Consider the following 24512-nt stretch of genomic DNA (forward strand, 5'->3'; position numbering starts at 1 on the left):
TTTTGAGAAAAACAGATGTAATTCAAAGTTAAAAATAATTTGCAAAAACTATCAGATCCTAAACAAATAATACATATAGAAAAACATTATACAATTGAGATAACAATATTTAATTTAAGTTAAAAAATCCAAATGCCTCTGGAAGCAACTAATTTGCTAACATTGTTTATGCTGCACAATTTCAAGTTTCAAGTTTTGTTTTGTAAGCACCCTATAGTCATTTACCATTGTCTTCCTTTATTCATCATAAGACTGCCACAAGCTGAAACATCACCAAAACATTTTTTTTTTTTTTACAATTTACTAAAAGCCTATTCCACAAAATTCAGTCAGAATCAAGAGATTTCAATTTACTATTTGTTAACATACTTCAGCTAAAGTCTTATAAAAGACATGAATAATTAACCCAATTGATAATAGACAAAGGAAATTTCTCCAGTACCATGTATCTTGGTTTTCATAAAGATTATATGTGGTATGTGCGCAGCAGAAAGCAGACCTACACTAATTTATGCCCCAAAAGAGGAAATCAGACTACTCAGAATGCAGACTTCCTTTTGCACTGAATCTTGTGGCCTCAAATATGACCAAATTGCATTAGGCATCCTTTCCTAGGGAGATAAAAAAAATTTTTGGAAGACTGGTCCCTTAGTCACTCTGCTTCAAGGCCAGAAATACAAGATTTATTTTGAAACAGATACTGTGTTGATAAAATTACTTTACCTGATACTTCATACTACAAATCATTAGAAAATAATCAGGACAAAGTTGAATTTATTCTACATATGCTTTCTAATTGTATGTAAAAAATGAAATGACCAATTTCCACAGTTTGTTTCTTAAGTTATAAAATATGTTCAGGCTAGTTTATAACCTAGACTTCAAAAAACATGAGTTTTTAAAAACGAAATGTGTGATGACACTTATCATATTGCCATGATCAGCAAACATACCACATTCAGAATCTTCTTATTGGCAAAGATATGGAACCAAACTATATTTACAAGAACCGTTTCTTTTCTCTGCTCCTTTTTCAAACGAAATGTAGCACCAAGTAGGTCTCATTAAGTGATTTGACCTTTTTTTCCCTGTCTCTTCTTCCTGATTATTCCAGATTATCAGATCACTATTTTCAAACTTGCCTGTGCTTCAACTACTCAGTTTTGCATTTCTAACATATCCATACTATGGTTTACTTCTAATATTGGACATATCTAATTTTAAGATAGTTCATTATTCCACACACAGTAGTGAACAGTAATTCAGATTTAAAAGTGGTATTCCATATTAAAACAGTGTATAAATTACAGATAAAAACGTGAACTGAGAAATTGCAAGGTGCAATTCTTCTAGCAACGGAAGTAAAATTCTTTGGTGAGCATAGAGACAATGCACGGAATCTGTTTCTTGGCATTAAAATCTGGCCGATTGGAGTAGGATTCGTATTCCGACACTCTGCGATTTACACGTGTTAAAATCTGCATGAGTTCAAGTTTCCTTGCATGTTCCTTCAGCACCCTACACAGAGACTGAATAAACCAGGAGCCTTCAGCTGCATTCCTCCAGGAGTAATAGCCTGTGGAAGACAGAGAGACCAAAATGATCAGATGTAGCAGCCTCTGACACAGGACAGGATAGCAATTAGCAGAACAATGTAATGTATCCAATACTAGTTAAGGTTTTAAAATAAACAGATAAAAACCCAAACCACTAATCAACTGTTAGATTTAACAGTCTCTTCAAATTTCAACCCAAAAGATTTTTCTAACCATCTCATTCTTTTCTAATCTAAGAAAATGTTAAGTAGGTGGAAAATCAAAACTACCTTCTGCTCCAACAGCCTTGGCCATTAACCATTTATTATTTTATCATGCTATACACATATATGAAGGAACAGACATAGGACAGACAGAGCCAAGATGCAAAATGGATTTCAGCAACACTATCTTCAGGTCTACATGCATGAATTGAAGACTGGAGCTTATTTCTGGTAACTCATGATGTAATGGGCATACTAAGGACTCCATCACCACTGCTATGCTTACGATGAAAGTAGAGCTGACAGACAGATAATATGCTGCTGTTTATCACCACTTCTGTATATACATCTTTAGATGTCCAACAGCTCTTTTCTTTCAGAATTAATAATACCATTTGTTTCCTGCTGTTAACTTATTTGCATAACTCAGACTAACTAAATTTACAGCAAATGAATGTTTGAGGGTTTGCCAATGAGGAAGATGTATAATCAGATTATTTTTTGTAGGAACTGAAAGTAACAACTACCTCAAAAAGAAATTAAATCAAGGAGAAGAAAAGATAGAAGGAAGAAAATTTGAATTTTCAAATTTATATTTTCAAACAAATGAAATAATCAGATACCGAATGGACAAAACTGTAAATTGCCATGCTCAGTACAATATATCAATATAAGCTGATATATAGATACAGTTTCAGAAATGAGGATTTTCTTTGCAAGTTTCTCACCTGGAGCAGTAGAATATGCATATAGGAAGTCTGCTTCTACAGGTATTTTCTGACACATCATTTCATCTGGTCCACTGTCTGCCTCAATACCAGAATCTAGTTCTGTCCCTCTACAAGCCTATTTGTTGGAAAGAAGAGTGGAAAATAAAATATAAATGAGAAAAAGGCAGTGATAACAATGATCAGAACAATGATTTATTTTTTTTCCAGCTTTGAAGAGTATTAGACTAACCAGATTCAGAAGAAAAGAATCAAGCATTTATTTAAATTAACTGCACAGTTTGGTTAAAATAGATATTCATTCAAAAGTACATTCAGAAACTCACTAAAATATTCGCTAGCATTGAAAAAAGATTTTGCATTACCTTAATTCATAAGAATTTCAGCTATAACAAATGCTGCCTATCTCAGAGGGTGGACTGCATCAATACCAAACCTGAAGAGAATCTTATTCTGCAAGTAATTCCATTTAAAGCAACTTTAGGAATAATTAACTTTTTTGTACTTGTAACTAATGGGAATTTGTTTTGAAGTGTTCTTATGATTCGAAGATCTTTGTTCAGTTTTACATCACCTGAATGAAGAAGAGTTTGGGTTTTCCTGCTAAACTTCTGCACTTGTCACCTCTGAAAAGACTAGTTAGTGCTTTCAGTTCAAGGGGGCCATCTGTACCATAGATGAGTCCTTCTTCACCATGGCTTAGCAACACACAAACAAAACTGCATCGCTTACTGTGATCTTCTTCAGAAACTTGGAAGAAAAGAGAAATATCATAACTTACTGCATTTACCCAAAAGCTTTGAACATTTGGTATTTCCTATATGACAGAACTCATTAAATTAAGAACAACTATTCCTACACGTAGAAACCTCAAACCAGTTTCACTTCTGAACAAAAGGAGCCAGCCCAATTTACTTCAGAAGTTTGAACACAGAAGTCCCTAAATCAAAGGTCTGCCCTACCCATTGTAAAACATGGACACAAAACTAGGCCATGAACACGGTGAGGAGACGACAGTGTCTTGAAGTCCAGACGGTACACCTCACTCATACAGTAATGGTATATGGGATCAGACTGATTGGGAAGTTCCGAGTTTTGGAAAAGGATAGGGAAGCCTTGTCTCTCTTTCCAGTCTGGGACACTTTAACGGCTTGGATTACATGGGAACTGAACATAGCATGAAAGTTATGGCTGCTGGGGGACCTACGTACTACAATTATATGCTCCTCTCTGCTCTTGCCCTCTAGTAGTAAAGTCTAGCAACATTATTCAGGCCTCTGAGTTCTGTACCTGAAGACCTTTAAGCTTGCTATAGAGCAATTATAGATTTATTTTTTCATCTTGTAGTATGTAAAAAACATGTAACAGATGTTCTATGATGTATTTTGTTGCCTGAATTTGATGACCAAGACAATTATTTTAAATATATGAAAAGATACAAAAAAAAAAAAGGTTTAAATGAAGGGATCCAAAAGGATTTTTTTTAGTTGGAACCTCAAGTAAATATAAGAGTTTGTAGATGAAAAATATCCCAAAAACAGAAATGTTCTGTTCTAGAACTTACCAAAATACTGAATTTCTACTTCGGAAAATATGAACTATTTTTTATTTTTCCTCACATGAAACACACACTTAAGTATTTCTATAATCTAAAGACAAGAACTGCATCTAGAAGAGTCAGAAAAGGCTAGTTTGGTGCAATCAGGCTGTAGTATTTATTGTACGTTTGGAGGCCTTATACCACAGGTAAGACAGAAGCCTGGAATCAGAGAAGATTACTTTCCACTTCCAGCTACTGTCAACACACAGGTGTCAAATTAACTGTGCCTGGAAGCCTTCTTTGGCACTAAAGGGTCTATATCTGTTTTAGCAAACATGCAAATTTAAAAATGGGGATTGCTGCAGACTAATTGGCTGTTGGGAATAATCCCTGGAACACTTTCACTGCTGAACTGTGACCAGGAACAGCCCAGGAGAGTGCAAACAGGCACAAGCCGCAGTTGTGCCAGAGAACCTTCTGACAGTTAACTAGAGTAGACTGCATTCCAGGGCTATGGAGCACCATTTAATTTGGTGGCCTAGATATAGCCAGCTCCAAACAAAACAGGATTAACACAAACAATAGCATAAAGTTCTTGCCTGAGATAAAGATGTTTTGATTCACAACTCAAACAAAACATGAGTTACTTCTCTTTTAGAGTAATTCAGTCCACACACCATCAGTTTTGGCCCCTTGATCACAATATACCTCCTGGGTCACACCACTAAGCATATAGCACAGAACCCTTCTACCCAATTCTACCCAAAAAACAGGATTCTTTCCAACTCACAGAGGTTCAGTGATCCAAAGGTCGGAAAATAAATCAGCCTGCATTAAAGTTGCAGCATGTTTTTCCATCCCTCTTTAGAAGACAAGAAAGGAAGACGAGACTGAGACAGTCATGGCACAAAAGATGGAGAAACGACAAAGATGAAAAAACAAAAACAATGACGTACACATTATCTTTAGCAATAAATCATGGGGAGATGTGAAATATCATGTAAAAGAACGATAAGAGAAGATATTTGAAGGCTAGAGGTGTTTTTGAAAACAGCGGTGGATTTAACATGCATTCATATCATATGATAACTTACCATTTTTCAAAACTTTAATAATGTCCCTGCATGAAAGATCATTGCTAAGCTTGGTTTTATATCCCAGCTTCATGAAAACTTCTCTGACGCTTGCAGCATCTACATCCGTACCCGAACGAGATGACAGTCCTATACATAAAAGACACATGTTATTTTGATATGATATAGATAAAATGCTCTAAGACAGACAAATTATTCTCTCTCTTATACCTGCATCAGTCTAGAATAATATTCCATTATTCCAGATCCACTCTAATAGAAAAACAGTGTGTTCTCACACATGCACACCCCTCCCCTCTCTGTATCTGTTTCGTAATTTATCTATCACTTATTTTTATATCTTATATCTATAATAAGACTGAGAAAAAGATTTATATAACAGAAGTCATGACTAAAAGGCAAGACGGACTTCCACTGCCACCCGTTTTTTCTCTCCATTAAAGCTATACCCTAACATGTTCTCCCTGTGCATATTTAGATGAGTACACTGAAATGAATCACGCCCATTCAAACCATTTAATTTTAGAATGCAGTCAAAACTGGACTGCATATTTAATTCTGAAGAATAATACATGCCATCACTTTATCTGAAATATGGAAAAATAAATAAAAAATGGAAGGTATTACCGGTATCTTTGTGGAAGTTCTTATTGTTTATTATAACACATTCTCCCATCTCTGGATAATCCATTCTGTAGCTGTAGTCTGGCAGAATTCCTGAGTCCATAGACTTGCTAGCAGGTAGATTCATTCTATACACAAATCAGACAACCTTTAAGTGTTACTTTTTGTTCTCTCTTCACTATTTTCTAATATATATAAGTAAATAAATTATTATTTTAGCAAAAACAGCAGAACTGGTAAGACTTGCTTTTTGATAGAAGTTATGTCTGCGAAATCAGTGAATAGATCTGATGTAAGACAAATGAAGACTGTAGGTGCCCAGAGGTTGAAATAACCAATAGAACTGCTTTGTATAGCTACGTTCCCAAATAAATAATAATAATAAAAATGTTTCAAGCTCTGTAAAATCTACACACACAAAAATAAACAAGAGTCATCTGTATTTCTAGTAATCCTCTGTGCAACTTGTAACAAGCTTAAAATTCAAAGAATCAAGGAAACATTGTAGCTACAACGATAATGCCTTTGCACAGGAGAACACATAACAGTGACTTAAGGAAACCAATGATCATACCAAGAAATCTTTTTAAACTATTGTTTTTAAGCAGCTAGGTACCTGGAGGCAAGATAAATTTAAGACTGTAAGTCTAGAACTGAATTCCAAGCAAGAGCCATATTACCACTGAATTTTCACAGGTAAATATTCAAAAGCAGAAAATTATGAAGACTCTACATGTAGCTGTAATTTTATCTCAGTGTGCACTCTAGCTACCTCGTGTCTCTGGAGCTGCTTTCAATTTTACTCAGTCAACACATACTGAAGTCAGTATGCCTTTCCTCATTTAAACACATGGGTAGGGGGTTATAAGACTGGGGCCTGTTGTCATACTGTATTTTACAATTAAAGAGTTTGTAATGCTCTTAAATCAACTTTTCACTAAAACACTAAAAAGAATGACTTCACAAACAAATCAACTTCCCAGACAGGCTGTAATTTGATCATACTGCTACACCAATGTAATGACTGTCACCAGGAAGCACAGGACTTCTTTTCTTCCTTTCCACTGCTGTAAATTCCCCTCGCAATATTGCTTCTGCACACATAGATCTACAGCAGCTCAGTTTAAGCAACTGCACTGGCTGCTACAAGTTCAGGTGAGCACTAGAAGGAGTCCAAGAAAAGCTGTGAACATCCAGCACAGGGTGAGACAGAGAATTCTCTTTTCAAGAACAGCTAACTGCTTGGTAATACTGCTAAGCCAAATCTAACCGCACCTTAAGTGTTTTGTTTTTTAGTTGCTTGTACATACATACGTCCTGTTTTGTCAGAAATGGTATATTTTCAGTGTCAGTACAACAATTTTCATATTTATTTATTTATTTTTTTAAAATGATTATAGTTTAAAAGTAAAGGTGTCAATTATGGTAATAGCATTTCTTCTGCAGTTCTCATCTTCAGTTGCAGCACAAGATTCCTCAACACACATAGTGACTTAAAACAAAAAGAACCTCACTTACCCTTTGGAACCAGGGAAAGATTTTGCATCTGCCAGATCTTCCCCCAAGCGTAGTCCATCTTTTACATCTGCCATTCTGGCTCTCAATTATCAACTTGAAAACATAAGAAAACAGAAACATTAACTCCAGATTGCCTAATTTTTGTTAGGTTTCTTTAAGGCTTTGCACAGAGTGATGTTTTTTTTTTTTTTTAGCATTATGGAGAAAACAGGAATGTTATGAAGGGAATATTCACACAGAGTAACTTTATGCTATAGACAAAGAAATGGAAAGACATCTTAAAAACATGCGTAAGCATCCCTAAATGCCTTAGTAGCATTTTAATACTATGAATATTATATCATATTTGGATCATTCCTTCTCAGTAAGATCGAGAAATTAAAAACCAAGCAATACAAGTTACTTGATGTGTATAAAACCACAACAAATTAGGTTTTGGGTCATAGTATTTTGAGAAATCAATCATTTCTCTGCAATCTGTTTGCACATAAAATATTACTGCATCCCATATTACTGCATCCCATTCTAATCGGTGTAAATGAAGGTAATTGCAACATAAATAACGTAAAAACCTAACAATATAACTGTAAATAGTTGGTGGAATGACTTCTGCACTGTGGACTGCTGTTGACTTTTGATCAGTATGTAGGGCAAAAAAGGATGAATGATACCAAGGCAGGAATCAATATAAAAGCACTACGCCTGCCTCCCAGTTACTCTGTGTATACTCACGAAACACATTACAGCACAGTCCCAGAATGGTTTGGGTTGGGAGGGACATTTGAGATCACCCAGCTCCACCCACTGCCATGGGCAGGGACACATCCCAGCAGCCCAGGCTGCCCAAAGCCCCATCCAGCCCAGCCTTGAAAACCTCCAGGGATGGGGCACCCACAGCTTCTCTGGGCAGCCTGTGCCAGGGCCTCACCACCCTCTGAGAGAAGAATTTCCTCCTGAAATCTAATCTAAATCTTCCCTCTTTTAGTTTAAAGCCATCACCATGTTATCTTTAACTCAGGATGCAGAAAGAGGAGGAAGCTTCATAAAGCTAAACCACCAGATCAGACAGAATAATAAATGCTTAGAAGTGAAATAAATGCTCAGACACAAGACAAGGCGCTCCAAGGTATGAATTTTAAAGAAATTTGCTGAACAGGCAGATTTTCGGTAAATAGGGATGTACACGTAACCAGCCCCATATTTATGTACCATAAATATCCCTGGGCCCACATGTTTTCTGTAGAGCAATTACTCATCAGAAGCACTAACTTGGGTATGTACAACCTTCTCTTTCCTGGTTTCTTAGAGGCATTTACCTACATTTTTAGTGGCTTCAGAAGATCTTCGAGGTTATTCTGAATACTATTGCTCTGTATCTTGGAGCACTGATGTAACTAAGAAATTTTGTTCACCGAATCATTCCAGCCTCGAGAAGCGTATCGTATAACAATACACAGGTCATCTGACAACCAAGTTACAGAAGCATCACTTAAGCTGGTTATTTTAGAAATAAAGTTTCCAAAATACATTTTCAGTTTATATCTTCGAAATGTACTTTAAATACAATATCACTGGGTGGAAAGTAGGCCTATGATGCTGATGTTGCCTGCCTAGCACCATGATCTGGGTTCACTCGGCCTAACTACAAAACTTGATCTCTTAGAAGTTCCCTCTGGAAAAAGAGGGAGCACTCCCACAGGGAAATTCAACTACCTGAGCCCTGTGGCACCACAGTGATCCAGCCCTAAGCCTGACCATTAGGCAAGGAGCACTAGTGTTGACAGGAAACGAGTCTTGAGCAACAACCTGTGCCTCCACAGTCAGATGTAGCTGAAGAGCAGAGCTTCTGATCCCCAGGCATGGGTAGGAAAGGCTTTCATTGACAAGGATGCTACAAGTCCCCCTGGCCCAGCAGAGACCAGATTCCACAAGTTTCTGTGCCTCTTTCACCCTGTCCCTACCACGGTCATCCTTGTCTTCAGTTCCCAGCTTTCTTCAGCTCTCTGAGTCTTCTGAGCAACCCAGCCCCTCCACACTGGGAGAGACAGGGAAAAACTCGACTTGTTTGCTTGCATGTTCTTTGCCTGCCAACAGTAACGAAGACACACACCACACAAAAAGGCACAATATCACACAGCAAGCCCATTATCTAAACCAGCCAGCAGGCGTAGCGAGAGCCGTGCTGATAGCCTGGATGACACAGTGCTCACACAGTGCCCAGCTATTCATGCAGCTCTCTGGCATCATGAAGAGCTGTGTTTAAGTATCTGGATCACCGGTGTAAGCCAGCAAATACATGACTACCTGAGCTGTGGTCACACCCTGTCTATCACATAAACCAACATGGGCTTCCAGCAACTCCCTGGAGAAAGACTTGGCTAAAGACTAGGGAAAGCTAAAAACTCTCTGCCCTGCAGAGAGTGCAGAAGCATTAGGGAGGGGAAGCAGGTTGTCAGGCTGCTTTGGGTTCACGTCAGATGGGCTCCAACCAAACTGTTGCATCCCAGTAGGGACTGGTTTTGGTACTCAGTGGGTATAACAGTGCTGAACAGCAGCAGGCTTGCTGTCTACTTTTATAACACGAATGTTAACTCACGTTGCAAACAGTAAGAAACAAAGATCTTCAACATTTAAGTGTCCTTAAATCAACACTTATCTCCTTGACTCTTTTGTAACCCTAATTTAAAATTGCTCTCCCTGATCCAGTGCCAAGGAAACAATGAAGCTTGCAGAAGTGGCTAGTAGAAACTACAATTATAGTGAATTACAGTAATTTGCTTCTGAAGCATGTAAGATGCATTTTGCAGCATGATACTATAGAAGTATTTCTAACTAAGAGCAATTGCTCATTATCTACAGCTTCAGTTGTTTAATGAAGCATGAAAGCCTACTGCATTCGGCTGCATCTTGAGAGGAGCTTGTCCAAGCATCTTTACAGAAGCCGGAGAGATAATGAAGAAAACCTGAATATAACACAGTAGGCATTTAAAATATGTATGCTTCATCTTCAGAATAGAGTCTGCAACTCACCTTTAACATCCACGGACTTCTGAGCACACCAAGCTGCCTGCACTTCTTCAAAGAACAAAAGGCATCCACCAAGAGGTACCTGATTTGTTGCTAGGCACAAAACGCCTGCTTTCTGCTCTCAAGCTCCAGTCAGGGTAACAGCAACGCTCTCTGGAGGATGATGCTGACTCTAACAGACTACTAAGAATTGCCTCATCTCAGCTGAGGTAATGCAGTGATATCATTCTGTCAAGCAGAATTCACATTTCCCTGCAGAGAATGAGCTCATGGTATTTAAGAACGGGGAAAAAATCAGGACAGGGCTTTATGGATTTAATCGAAAATGGTTATTCTGTTCCTTGATATTCTTTCCTCTGAAAGCTTAGGTAGGAAAAGCTTTCACCTGTCAGGAAACTTAAAAATAGAAAGAATAATAATAAAATAATAATAATAAAAAAAAAAACAAGTAGCAAAAACAAGCAATAGCTTTTCTTTAATCTAGTAGAGTATGTAACGCAAGTTTTAGGAAGCCTACTTTAATGGTCTATTTTTCAGTATTTGAAAAAAAATATAAAAATTAAACAAACAAACCCTATGAGACAGATATAGGATGTGAAGTTGATCCTACGATGATGTTTAGAGGCACTAAGCAGTTAAAGAAAACCACAGTGCTTGACAGAGGTCCAGCACTATGCTCAGCAAGCTATGAGGAATGAACCACAGTCTCCCTGTATAACAACAAAAGCAAAAACTGTATTTTGCCCTATACAAGTAGTTGTTCCAATGCTTTTATTTTTTTAGGAAGATGATAAAACAATGTGTTTACTGCAGTCTGGCCTGGACTGACTTACTCTACCTGGATCTAATGAAATTAAATTCACTTTATCATATATCACACCACTGCCATATGAGAACTATCAAGTTTCTCTTTAGAGCACTCCGTCTGAATTTTGAACCCTACAAGACAAGTTAACAATACAGTGATGAAAATACCAGAGCTTCTCAGACAAGAAAGGGAGCAAATAACTGAGCTGTCTCTAGTTACCGATACTGCCTTGAAATCTGCAAGCCAGAGTGGACAAGACAACACATGTTCACTTCACATCAGCTGCCACAAAGCACCGCTCGTAACAGTGTTAAAATGCATACCCAAAACAGAAACCAGAATCATAAAACATGCTCTCAAAGGTTACAAGGGGGCACGGTTTTCCTCCTCACGTGACTGCAATATTCTGACTACGTGACTGACAGGGGCTGAAAGCAGATATTTTGTGCACACAGAGCGCTGTGATGCTAATGCAGATATGCGAAACCAGTTATACATTGTAGAATGTACAATTATTGATAATTAGATGCTTAATGACAGAAGGAAGACATAGTGGACTGTTCAAAAAGCTAAACAGATGTGAAATGCAGTGTTATATTTCCTGTGTGGTGTTACACCACTACCAGAAGCTGCTGCCCCCGATGGGAGCGTGCCAGCTTTGTGAGGCCCCTTCCCAGTTACTTCTCCTCTGGATGTGGCCGCTGGAAAGGGCTCGCCCTGGGCCAGCACTCTAATCTTACAGAGCCAAGCCAAATTTAATTTATCATCGTTAGGCTGCAAAATGAGTAAGACCTGAATGTATCTGGGGAGTTGACGGAAGCCTCCCTAATTCGCCCGTCCACACCTATCAATCCATCACCACGGCGAGAGATAACGCTGCGGAGCCTGAAGCCTGACAGGGCTGTTGGGGGTACAGGTGTTATATTCCAACCTGACACTACCGGCCAGCAGGGATAACCAGAGAACAGCAAGCACGGCGTGCTTTGGGCTGGGAGGGACCTTACAGCCCAGCCAGCCATGTGCAGGGACACCTCCCGCCAGCCCAGGCTGCCCGCAGCCCCATCCAGCCTGGCCCTGAGCACCTCCAGGGATGGGGCACCCACAGCTTCTCCGAGGCCGGGCGCACCTTGTGCAGGGCTCCCCATTGCCCCGCCGTCACCCTGCGGTCCCTGCCCTGCCGCGGCTCCCCGGGCCGTGCCGGCCCCCAGCGCCTCCCGCAGCGGGGCCGCCGCTGCCCCTCAGGGCGCCATGGCCGCCCCCAGCCCCAGTGCCCTGCCCGGAGCAGGCTCCCCGCCCGCCCAGCCCCTGCAGCCCCCCGGCCCCGCACCTCACCTCGGCCCCGCCGCTGCTGCTTTGTCCGGCCTCGGCCTCCTGCCCTCCTCCTTCCCTCCCTTCTTCCCTCCCTCAGCGCCTCGCTGGCTCCGCCCGGGGAAGGGCGGGCAGGAGGGCGGGCGGCGCGGTGCTGGCTGTGGCGGTGAGTGCTGAGGGGAGGACGGGGGCGGCCCTGAGGGGGTCCCCGCACGGGTGGGAGGTGGGCGGCCAGGCGCTGAGCAGTGCCTGGAGAGCTGGCCCCGGCTCCTGCTGGGTGTGAATTGCGATCGGGCTGCAATTGGAAGCAGTCTGGGCATCAAAAGGGGCCTCCCATGTCCCTGCAGGAACCTTGGAAATCCAGCCCCCAGCGTGGCCTCTTGATGGCCCCACAGAAGTCTCAAAAATAGGGGAGACCCTGGGTTATACATCAGCAGCGCAGAGGGTACCAGTAACTGAAACTCTTCCTCCAGGGCAGGGAGGATTTTGGACCGACCGCTTCCCATTGCCCCTTCGGTAGCTCGGCTTTAACATTAACCCATCAGTTGGGTCAGGTAGCTCATGGGGCCGTCTCCTGTTCTTCCTAAACCACAGCACCTACCGGCGTGGCTGACAATCCACTCTGCAGATACCCACAGGAAGATACGAACAGTGCTCACCGGTCCAGTGACTTCCCATTTATCCCAATATTTGGTGGATTCCTCAGAGCATTGTACCACTTGCCCCAGGCTTTCAGAGGGTGAACGACAGACCCCAGTAAAATCACTAGGGTGCTCTTGGTCTCTGGCACCGATGCTGACAAGCTGGACGGAGCAAAACTGATTTAGGAGTCCCAGCTGGGATACCAAAAGCATTACCTGTAGGTTTGTGCCTGGTGTGCCTAGCCAATAGCACACAGTCAGAATCCCCACAAAGGTGAATTGCAATTAAGTAATTAATTATAATTCTGCAGAATCAGGTGCTTGGCGACCTTTCACAAAGCAAGCACCCCTCTGACTTGGATCACTGTTATTTATACACAGCTAACTTGTGAAACTATCTCTGGCTACTTTTCAGTGGAGGTTTTAGCTCGCCTAGCTTATCTCTGTTGAGTCTGTGCATTCCAGAGGACCAGGGGGTGGGACACACCAAATCCCACATTTACATGCATTAACATTTCAATTAGTGTGGTTCTTAATAAATTAATGACCCTTAAGGAGCAAAAGCTTGCCACAGATCAGTGTGGAATCTTCCTTCAGCTGTTTTTCTCCTTGCTTTTTAGCTTTCATCCCTTATCTTCATTGCTTCTGCTAGCTCAAAGCCACAAGTCTCCTTGTTTTCTCTGAGGTTTCCTTGTTTTCCTCAGTTTAAGACTACGCTGTGGGTCACAATAGCTCTTGGAACCTGCAGACTAGTTTCAGCTTCATCAGGAACTTTAAGGTCTATATTTTAGTTCCTTTTTTGTACATTGGTCTCTAGTAGCTGGAGTTGGGGTGTGTTTAAGATTAGAAACTATGTTTCCTGCCCTCTCAAAATAAGCCCTATCCTACGTTTTGAGGTTTTATCACCAGGTCTAATATCCTGCATTTTGTGCAAAATTCCTAGCTTCTTATCTGTAGAAGGAACTATTTCTCATATTAGGAGTGTGAGATAAAAGTTTTATGTTCCTTGTTACAGTTGAGTGCAGATGCGTAGCATTCATTAGTATGCCACAGTTCAGTTCAGTGTAAAGATAATAAAGCTATTTTTCACTCATCTTAAGAAATTTAGCACTAGGGTGAAAGTTTTCTAATAGATTCACCTAAGGCTGTATGGATTTCTTGGTGTTGAGGGCTATGAATTTCTGCTGTACAGATACATTGCTTGAGTCGTGCAGGCCAGGAAGCCAATGTAAATATGCTATTTTAAATAGTAGCTGATTTACATGTTTAAGTTTCATTTTGCAGCAGGTGTGGATAGTGTTTTGTCCACAAGCATTACAGTTTTTTGAGTATGTATTTTATTATTTTATTTTTTTTACAGAAATGTAGGGTTGTATATGATGAAATTATACCTTTGTGTTTGTCTTTTGCCTGTAGCAAGAGAAAATCACCGTGTCTGAAATGGTGAGTTCATTTGTTTACAAAAAACAACAAGTCTAAGGTACAGAAATACAAGATGTGCTGTGTTCTCATCACTAAAAAAGTAGTCTTTCATCAAAGGGGGAAATGAACCAGCACCTTTATGAAGTCATCTCCCACAAGATGTATTTTCCCCAGTGTCTTCTTGCTATCATTCTGCTGAATTGAATGTTGGTGACAAAATTTCTTTCTGGCAAGTGAAATAAAAATAATTCATTCCTTTGCTTCTGCTGGGCCACAAGTGACCAAAACAAAGTGGGAATTTCCTGATAAGCTCAGGAGTCGTATTAGTCGGTACATGCAAATTGTACATGCTCTAGATAGATGTGTTATGTTAGGTACGGTTGATATAGGAAGTAAAGTTACTGTGGAAAAAACTGATGCGTTAGACTGCTGGGAAGCCACCAGCTGGTTGGACTGAAGTGACAGTGACAGATCTCAGTTTAAAGTAAGGGCCATCGATCCTCACCCAGGTTCATATCCCCTTCTAGAGGCTGTGTTTTTGCCAGATAATGTACTGCTCTAAATAGGAAGCTTAAAATGTGTTCAGAATTATGGGAATTCTCCTTCACTTCCCTAATTTTAATGGTGACCTGGTGGGAAAGTTCTGATCCAAGGAATGTCTGTTGTGTTTTTGCACCCAGTTAGCTTACGGCACGACTGCCAGCATCAAAAGGAAACTAAAGGTTCTGCTGGCACTTCTGAGAAATCCTGATTGCTGTCTAATTTCACTTTTCATATCCAAAGAAGAAACTAATAGCCTAAGAAGGAAAGGAGTGGAGGAAATTCGTAGGTCAGCAGTCTGATAAGATCTGTAGAGATAATATTTGACCCCTACAAAAGGGAAAAAATAAAAAAGCCTTCTGTTATTTAAGACTTGACAAAGGCACAAAACGATCAAAACACAAGCAGGCGTAAGTGTACCATGGATGGAAATGTAGGTGTCCAGGAAACTCCTCAGTGGAAAACTTGAAGCGGGATTCAGAGAACTTAAAATCTGGGCTTTGAAAACCACAAGGATGTTTAAATATGTAAACTCGCCTTGTGGATTGATCTTATTATGGTTGGAATACTTTCACGTATCATTGGTTTAATTCCTTTCTTCCATTGCAACGAGATTGCTGTTTTGAGAACGAGGGCTGATGAGCGGTTAAGCCAGGCAGAGCAAAAGCCACACCTTTACTCTTTTTTTACTTCTTGCTTCTCCTGCTCTGCTTCACAGTTTCTTAGCAATGCTCTCGGCCATTTGCAGAAGTGCAGACGGGCAACGAAATTTCCCAGAAGATAGTTAATGACACATGAAAATAATGATAGTGTGTTATGCTAATCTGCTTTACTACCTCACTTTGTAGTATTTGGATTACTTTATATACCTAGGAGTTTAAAGGTCGCGTGATAGGAAGTGCTGCTGCATCACGTGCTATTTCTTGAAAAGGGATAGGATTGCTACTGAAATTTGCGAGGAATTATATAGAAGGTGAGGTTTTAAAACGTGTGAACGTGTTACAGATCAGTAACAAAAGTAGGCAGCAGGGAACAGAGCGCTCATTTTGGATTTCAGATCTTTTGCTTTGAGAGTAAAAAAGCTCAGCTAGAATCACTGAAATCTTTAACTTTGTCTGGAACCCATGATGCGTTTCCCACACAAATCAATTATCTCATTCATTTCTCCAACAGTAAAGCAGTGTGGTGGTTTCACCCAGCTGGGCAGCTGAGCTCCACCACAACTGCTCTCTCACTCCCCCTCCTCAAAGGAAAAGGTGGGGAACATACAAAGGAAAAGGGCATCATTGCCTATCACTAGCAGACCAGAGCAGTGAGAAGCTAAAAACACCTCAACCCCATCTATACTCTGCCACCTCTTCCTGAGTGGCGCAGGGAACAGGGAATGGGGGCTGTGGTCAGTCCCTGCGGCTTTGTCTCTGCTGCTCCCTGACAGTCATTCTCTGCCCCTGCTCCCCTTGGGGTCCTTCCCAAACTGAGCCTGTGGGGGCTGCCCACAGGCAGCAGCTCTTCAAGCACTGCTCCCACACGGCTCCGTCCCATGGGGTCCATCCCCCAGGAGCAAACTGCTCCAGCACGGGTCCCCCACGGGTGTGCAGCAGCTCCCCCCAGATCTCCTGCTCCTGCGTGGGCTCCTCTCCACGGGCTGCAGCTCCGGCCCGGGGCCTGCTCCTGCGGGGGCTCTCCATGGGCCACAGCCTCCTCCAGGCCACATCCACCTGCTCCACCGGGGACTCCTCCACTCATGGGGGGGCTGCATCATGGAGATCTGCTCCATGTGGGACCCATGTGCTGCAGGGGGACAGCCTGCTCCACCAGGGGCCTCGCCACAGGCTGCAGGGGAACTGCTGCTGCCTGCCTTACTACATCTATTCTGTTCTGTTGATCTTTGATGCCATTAATATGAAAATAAATTACCTTCCAAAACTGCATGAGAAGATTTGATGTTGAAAGGAGTATCATAGCAAGGCTGGGTGTTGATTTGGGGTATTGGTTACTCTTAGTTAAATAAAGTATGCTCAACAAAAATGGATTTAAAAGGCAACAGCGCGTATAGAATATATTAAAAGTGAACCCCCCAGATTGATATTGATCTATTTGTGATTTCTTTAGGACAAATGAAGAGAAAATGGGAAGAAAGGCTGAGGAAAGTTGAAGAACTAGCATCTCACTATGAAAGAAACCCACTTCCTGCAGTTTATAGACCAAAGCTGTCCCCCTTTGAGCCATCCCCTGTTTGGAAAATATTTTGTCGGCAGGCCGAAGCTTTCAGCTATGTAAAAACCTGCAAAGAGGTAAATTATGCTAGGTGAATGTCTCTGTGCTTCAACTGCATTCAAGGATGATCTTGATTTTACAAGTTGGTTAACAATGAAGTCTTTTTCAGATTGCAAAATCCCTTTTTTGCAATCATGAGACTTTTTTTTTCTTGCCTTTGTAGATCATGCTATACTGGAGGTAGCTAGCTCTAAGTACTAGTTGTAACATAAGAATTGAGCGGTGGAGTTAACCTCTAACAGTAGAAGTGTTTTTTTTGGCAACATTGTAGTGATTATAAGTGATTATAATTATATTCCTTCTGAATATAAGGAAGGTGGCAGGAGAATGGGAAGGAAGTGAGTTGGGTAGGAAGAAAGAGGTGGAGAAAATGAAGAAGAGAATGACAGGAGGCAGAGACAAAAAGAACAATGCAACTCTACTGGCGTCAGAGTAGCAAGATGCTGAGAAGTAATGATCCAAATAAATACATTATGTAAAATGTATCCTTTGTTTTCAGTTCCCTATATTTAATACTTTTCAAACTGCCGATTTTAAAGAAATATAATGCAACATATCTTTTCCTGAATGTACTTTTACTGGCTTGGTAGTGGTGTTTTTAGTTTGTTTTGGTTTTGGATTTCTATTTTTGTTTTTAAATAACATAGAGCCTAAAGACTATCTGCTGTAAAGCCATATGTTGCCATCATACCCATTACAGTGTTTGTTTTAGGGCATTGTTCTTCCTCCTGTTAGAGGTACTTGCTAGTGTTCAGGAAAAAAAAGACTACTGAGAAAACAGAATTTACATGAATGCACAGCAAAGAAAAGCTTCACATTTGTTACTCATGTAACAGATGCTACTTAGTTTAAAAAAGGATAAGTGATCTGCTACTTAGTTTCCTAATATTAACTAAACTTTGACCAAAGAAATGAATGGATATAGGAACTTCTGAAGAGTTTAATTAGTTTTCTGAATAGTAATTTAAAAAACAAACAAACAAAAAAAAACAACCAAACCTTCAATGTTTTTCTTTACAAAGGACGTTCATGTATTTGCCTTGGAAAAGAACACAAAAAATGGACAGAGGTTTTACCTCGTGACAACATACAAAGAGCTTTGGTTTTATTACGTGTAAGTATTTGAAAATGTATGCTATACCTTGCTGGGGGATAGGTCAGTCTTGCTCAGAGTAGCACAGCTGTAAAGGGCTGTGCTATGGCCAAGGTTTGATCTTGGCCATAGAGAAAGTCTTAATAATGCCAATCCAATCTATTCTACAGTGGTTTTCAACTTTCTTTTGAGCTGCAGACTGCCATTATTTCCTGTGAATTAAGGACCCCATCTACTGAACTTAAATCTAATAGCAGTAGATCTGCTTTTACTGTCAGCTTTCCTCAGGGGATCATGTCAACAAATGATGCAAACGTATTTCTGTGATTAGTCATATATCAACTTAAATAGATATTAATATAAATGTCCAATTACCATTTTATGCCTTTGCATGGTGCAGTTTCAGGTATTGAAAATTTGCTGAATGTTTTTTCCAATTTTTGTTTTACAATAAAATACCTGGTTTTGAAGTAAAACAAATGTAACAGTCAATGTTTGTATGAACTGTAGACTTGATTTTTTTTCTCGATTTGAAAAGAAGATTAAGCTTTCTTAATTCTTAATTTAGTTGACAAAAAAAATAAAAATAATTCTATGTAATCTTATTTTTTGTGCTTAAGACTTAGGACTGATAACATTGGTTGGTGTTTTTTTTTTTCCATTTTTTTTCCTGTTGTTTACATCATTATTTAAATTCCCCAAACCATTTCTGTTGATATTGTAAGACTTTGGGGGTGGGGATAGAGGGAACACTTTCCAAACTTAAATTTTAGACCAAGCAAATATTAGTTATAATTTTTTCAAAGCACTATGGAGCTGTTACTGGTTTTAATGCGAGTGCCTGACTAAGAGATAAAACATTGTGTAGTACGTGTGAGTTGGTGTTTGCAGTTGATAGGTATGAATAATGCTTATCATGAGAAGTCATAATTTGTTTTTGTTTTTCCTTAGCCAAGGTTATAAAACAAGTCTTATGCATTGCTATGAGGTGATTCCTGAAAAAGATGCTTGCAAACTTTATTTTGATTTGGAGTTTTACAAAGCAGCAAATCCTGGTGCAGACGGCAAGAGTATGGTTGCAAAGTTAATCGAGGTAAAATGGCACAGTCATGTTGTAGACTAATTTGAATTTGTTGTTGGTTTAATATAAAACCAAAGTATTTACCGCCTTATCTTGATTATTGTAGTAAAATTAAAGAGGATTATAGAGTCAGTGGGCATTTTTAACGAAGTGAAAAGTACTGTTTTAATTAAAGCGTAAGTTGCCTGCTTTATACAAAAGGAAATACTAGAGCATGATGGTTGTTGGAATGCTTGTATTCACTGGAGGTTTACTGTTATGGTGAGTTTGTTTGCAGATTGTTTTATGTGCTCTGCCACTTCAAAGCTGTCAAACTGAAGGAGTGTTTAGTTATTCTTCAGAATAGTATCAATAAAAGTTTTATTTGAATATTCTGCAAATCATTTCCTTTTCTAACAGGTGCAATCATATATCAAGGCTTAGATCAATTCCTCCTAACGTTAAGACACCTTCAGATGGAATTTCATTACAGTTGATATAATTACGATGTAGAGAGCAGGAGGTGACTGTAGTCATCAATTTTGACACCTAAAGTTAAATATGTTTGCTAATTATAAATTTTATTAAGTAGTGCAAATTTCTATCCTATTGCAAATTCAGCTGGAAAACAAGACATTGCAACTGCAATATGTCAGAGATGGAAAATAACACAGGTTTTTAGAAGAATGTCTTCTGTTCCAACAAAATCTCTTTGTCAGTGGCCATTTATTTGTGAGACATCTGGTGTCTCTAACTAGAACAGAAAGAGTAAGATGAATAAGGTTACTTCTACATAAATAATGCTTAGCTGGTAAAGAATCTGGAGGGTTTTACTCTGTTATGGATCAGTTCTCAAATCTAGATACTCCTAGAGTTAGGTAGAGATCTTTGGATTTGCTGGTTAGGGAGGAAATGAGATGCTATAGTCATAAACTTCCAGACCCCCAGGTTCTGAATCCCAGTCCTAAACATGAGTAATGACGTTTAGCTTATAGCAGGTTTTTAGAGCTGGACTTCTGTTGTTTTCTGCTTGTTTACTGTTCATTGGGTCTTCTGATATAAAGTGTTGGTATGCTAGTTCACTCTTCTATTTAGCCTCTACCTTAGATATTAGGTAAGCTTGCCTTAGAATTAATGGCACTGTGGGTGTGAACCGCTTTGTTGGGGGGGAGAAAGATAGGGATAGAGCCACTACATTAGACCTTGACCTGAAAAGCTGCTTACCCCATCACTGTTACTATATTCAGTGATTTGCTCAATTCAGAAGATACAATATATGTCAATTTTCTTTAAAAATTGGCATATTGTGAGTTAATTTGAATTACTTGTATCAAAATGAAAAAAAAAAAAAAAGATTTAAAAAATGTAGACTCTGCATTTGTTTTAGGTTTTATAGACAGTACTGTTACAAATGCTAAAGAAAACAGCCTAATGAATGTTTATATAATTTTCAGCTTGTCAGCCAAAAGTTGAAAGAACTTTATGATGTTAACTGTTCAGCCAAAGACGTCTTGAATTTAGATTCCAGTACTGATGAAAAATTTAGTCGACACTTAATATTCCTACCCCACAAGACTGTATTTAAAGATAATATTCATGTTGGTAAGTGTGTTCTTTTCACTTATAAACTAGAAATAAAAGGTGAGGTTTTGACTTTTCACAGTGCCATCTTACATTTGAATATTTGTTTTAATTGAATTACATGTGAAAACAACCACGTATTCCCAGCAAAAATGACTATTTCTATGTAATTAAGCCTCACATTCCTCAACTCATCTTCTACTTCCTTTTTCTATAATTATTATTTGCATTTCTACAACATAACTTTTTCATGTCTCTGTGGTTTATTTGCGAAACTGCTGGCAAGACTGGTTTTTGGCTGGAAGATTTTTGTACAGTAATTGATTAATTTTCAGATTTGTGTAAATCTTAACAAGTAAAGTTAAGATTATTGGCTCTAAATACAGCTGGTTTGTGCTCTGCACAGGGTCAGAAAGTCAGGACAAAGAAGGCTTCAAGCCACGAGTACTTGTAAACATGGTTCAGAGAAAGCTGAAAGCAGTTTTAGTTGTTGATGTAAGTTGGGATTTGATGGCATAGAGTAACTCCAGCACAAGAAATTACCAGTTCAGAATTGTCATCGCTACATTTGTAAAATAAGTATAATAATACCTCCATACTTCACAGGTGTTTTAAACATACTTTTGAAATACTGGAAGATGGGCTCTTTGCTTTTAGTTGTGTTCCAGGTTTCTTTCTAGCCCCGCAAAGCATTAAGGAAAATCTTACTCTTTCTTTTGGATTGTGTCTAGTCATTCTGTGTGGATAACACATGTACTGTTGAATCAAAGGGTGTGGGGTCAACACGTATGTGTTGTTCTGAGAAATCATCTATGAAAGGTCTTGTCAACATGAGCAACTGGAGGAGTAAAACAAACTGTAAGGAGAGGCTGGATCTTGTAGGTCTGTGTGCATGTACATTTTTTTCCCCCCATAATATTTGTAATATACAGACAAAGTTCATGGCCTGAACATAAACCCAAGGCAAAATTCAGATCCTTCAACACAAAGACAACAGGATTTCTCAGAACTATTTTTTTAATGTTAAAAAACTATTTTTCATTCTTAGGAGCAGTGCAATCTGTGTCCCTATAACGGAAGTGTTTGTTACGTGACACTGTAGCGACAGCTATGAACACAAAAGACTTGTATAGTATCATTCCAATTTGTATTTCAGAAGTATGGTCTTTAACTCCTGTGCCACTAGAAAACTCCTAGGTAATATATGGATGATAAATAATTTGGTATGACAGCAATTTTAGCCTATGATCCCGATAGCTAAATTGTGTTAGTCAGTTCTTTCAGCAGAAGCTTGAACTATTTATTCTAGTCCATTAGCTAAGTGTTTTGTGTCTCCACTGTTAAGTGAATTTGACGTGTTTACTATCAGACTAAAGAATGTCTTTAGATTGTGTATGCATGTTCTGCCTTTGCCTTTTTAACAAACGTTGAAGTCATGGTACAAATCCATTTTATAATTGTGATACGTCAGTTAAATTTGTGTATGATATCAGTAACAAATAATACAGTTGAGACTTTTATTGGGGTGTTTTAGTAACCTGTTTGACACACCTGGCTTTAAGCTTAGCTTTATTCTGTGTGCAAAATACTTTAGTATATATCTAAAAATGCAGACAATTTCATGAAGTAACTTCATAGAATGTTTATGAACTATATATTCCTTGATGTGACATGAAGATTTTTGTCTAATATTTAACTTACAAGCTAATATATTTTTCAGAAACATTCAATGGTTTTTAAATTCATCATTGTGGTGTTGGTCATTCTGGAAGATCAACAATCACGTCTTCAATAATCTTGTTTCATAAGCATTTTGTCAGCAGTCATGCACAAAATGATGGCTTAAAATTGAGATCTTGTCTGTCAGAGTCTACATGTATAACTGCAATGGTGCAGGTGTCAGGATGGGTAGGAGAAATTGTCTGAAAGCCACAAAAGACTTTTGTTTCATTTTTGGACTTTTAACTGAGATTGAATTTGGTTCAGAGGTTTTGCTAGGGAAACTGCACTGACAGCCTATGCATTTCTGTTTCACTTTTTTACCTTTATTTCTAATGAAGTTATTACCAACCCAACTAATTTCTCAGTTCTCTCTGTTCCCAGTAGTGAAATTGCAGATGGGAAGATTGTGGCCATATGTCACAATTAATACACACAGAATTGTTTATTTTCTTCTGGTGGAGAAAAAAAAAAAAAAAAAAAAGGTATAAATTCTTGCCAAGCATGGGTTTCTTGTTTACTAGCCAGAAAAAGATTGTGTACTGGGCTGGTCTAAAAGGTTTAAAAAAAAAAAATCCCAGAGGGGAAAGAAAACACAAGCAACTACAACCAGTTCCATCTTGGCTGTTCTGAAAATGTTTGCACAGGAACTATTAAGTTCTTTCTTGACTCATAGAGTTATCTGTTTTGTTTTGTTTTTAAGGTAACTTTGTGAGAACCATTTTGCAGCCTGCCATAAGGCTGATGGAGAGTAATGCTGCTGCTGTGGTTCCAGAAGAAGGAGCAGAACGTGTTTTCCAGTGTTCTTCACCCACAGTTGAAGTAGATGGTTCTCTTACAAACCCCACAGCAGCTGAAGATGCTTCCAAAGGTTGGCCAGCCATTGCTCACCAAACAAAGGAAGTAGAAACATCAAACCATGGAGAAAATTCTGAATTTTCCTTTCTAATAGTAAATGATAAAGAAGGAGACAAGCAACTTTTTGTGGATCTAGGTAAATGCTTTTAAGCTTGTTTAGGATGCAGCAAAAGTTAAGAAATGATATGTTCTTTAATATTTGATTACAGATTGCATGTTGTGCCTACGTTCAGAGTTTAATTCAAATACAACACATGCTGAAACAGCGGTCATAAATGCTGTACTTACAGGAGCCTTAGATTCTTTGCCCTTGGAACTTTATATTACTACATTTAATTTTATTCAGAATTTGGAAGAAACTCTTGCCACACAACTCTAATTTCATTCCTAAGGACTTGGTGCACCTATTTTGATTAAAAGGGGATGGCATATATTGCATTCTAATTATTTCAGTTGAATTAGAAGCTGCTTGATTACAGAACAAGTCTTAAAGGTGTGGTCTTTTGTACCAATTCACACATGAATTTGAGGCTTCTTCCGCTGTTTGGAATGGCAGTTGTTTGGTTTTGATGATAGAATAATAGAAATTAGGGCTGGGCACTTCATGCCCTAGTTGTTCTTTGCCTATTCATGGAATTAAAATGTTAAAAATCTCACAACACCCTTGGTCAAACTAAAGTTTGAAAGTTCCACCCTCCTCCAACACTATCTGAATTCTCTGCCTTTTGCCCTTAGTGAAGTGAAAATATCTTAGCACACTTTCCTACAGCAGTGATTTATGTACCTGAAGACTGATTATCATGTTTTTCTTTAGATTTCTCTGTAGAACCTGCATTACTTCAAATTCTTCTCGTGGAGTACAGGATCATTTTGATTGCTGACCTCTTGAGTATGTCTGATTTGTGGTAATGTAGT

At 39.1% G+C, this 24512-nt stretch overlaps 2 protein-coding genes across 10 annotated transcripts in view; one reads left to right on the forward strand and one right to left on the reverse strand.

Annotated features, from left to right (window-relative positions):
- CASP3 (caspase 3) lies at positions 1-13233 on the reverse strand. Of its 6 annotated transcripts, XM_084518943.1 has the most exons (8): positions 12431-12477; positions 9070-9347; positions 7264-7356; positions 5749-5873; positions 5122-5250; positions 3062-3237; positions 2488-2605; positions 1-1576 (listed from the first exon to the last, which is right to left on the reverse strand). In XM_084518943.1, exons 3-8 carry the CDS (start codon positions 7335-7337, stop codon positions 1350-1352), a joined length of 849 nt encoding a protein of 282 aa, XP_084375069.1. In that variant the 5' UTR covers positions 7338-7356; positions 9070-9347; positions 12431-12477; the 3' UTR covers positions 1-1349. The 6 variants fall into 6 exon arrangements, with proteins under 6 accessions (XP_084375069.1, XP_084375070.1, XP_084375072.1 ...); XM_084518944.1 differs by lacking the exons at positions 9070-9347; positions 12431-12477 and adding an exon at positions 13066-13233; XM_084518946.1 differs by lacking the exons at positions 9070-9347; positions 12431-12477 and adding an exon at positions 12758-13233.
- PRIMPOL (primase and DNA directed polymerase) overlaps positions 12503-24512 on the forward strand; it is a 17164-nt gene continuing 5154 nt past the window's right edge. The window contains exons 1-7 of one of the 4 annotated variants that reach the window (XM_084518939.1): positions 13617-13825; positions 14464-14490; positions 17122-17303; positions 18309-18400; positions 19331-19472; positions 20894-21041; positions 23443-23733. In XM_084518939.1, coding sequence (XP_084375065.1) covers positions 17127-17303; positions 18309-18400; positions 19331-19472; positions 20894-21041; positions 23443-23733 — 850 coding nt within the window. In that variant the 5' untranslated portion in view covers positions 13617-13825; positions 14464-14490; positions 17122-17126. Of the gene's footprint in view, positions 12573-13616; positions 13826-14463; positions 14491-15882; positions 15983-17121; positions 17304-18308; positions 18401-19330; positions 19473-20893; positions 21042-23442; positions 23734-24512 lie in introns of those variants that run through there. The other 3 variants (XM_084518937.1, XM_084518938.1, XM_084518940.1) reach the window with 3 other exon arrangements.

The sequence above is a fragment of the Aythya ferina genome (genome assembly GCF_964211825.1).
Source record: "Aythya ferina genome assembly, chromosome: 4".
Classification (NCBI taxonomy): Eukaryota; Metazoa; Chordata; class Aves; order Anseriformes; family Anatidae; genus Aythya; species Aythya ferina.

Bases quoted from the DNA above. Each gene is read 5' to 3' on its own strand.
- CASP3 (XM_084518944.1), bottom strand. From the start codon at position 7,337: ATGGCAGATGTAAAAGATGGACTACGCTTGGGGGAAGATCTGGCAGAT. The intron at 5,874-7,263 runs GTAAGTGAGGTT...ATTTGTGTATAG, and splicing joins TCTTTCCCTGGTTCCAAAGG to AATGAATCTACCTGCTAGCA. The intron at 1,577-2,487 runs GTGAGAAACTTG...TGTCTTCCACAG, and splicing joins TGCATATTCTACTGCTCCAG to GCTATTACTCCTGGAGGAAT.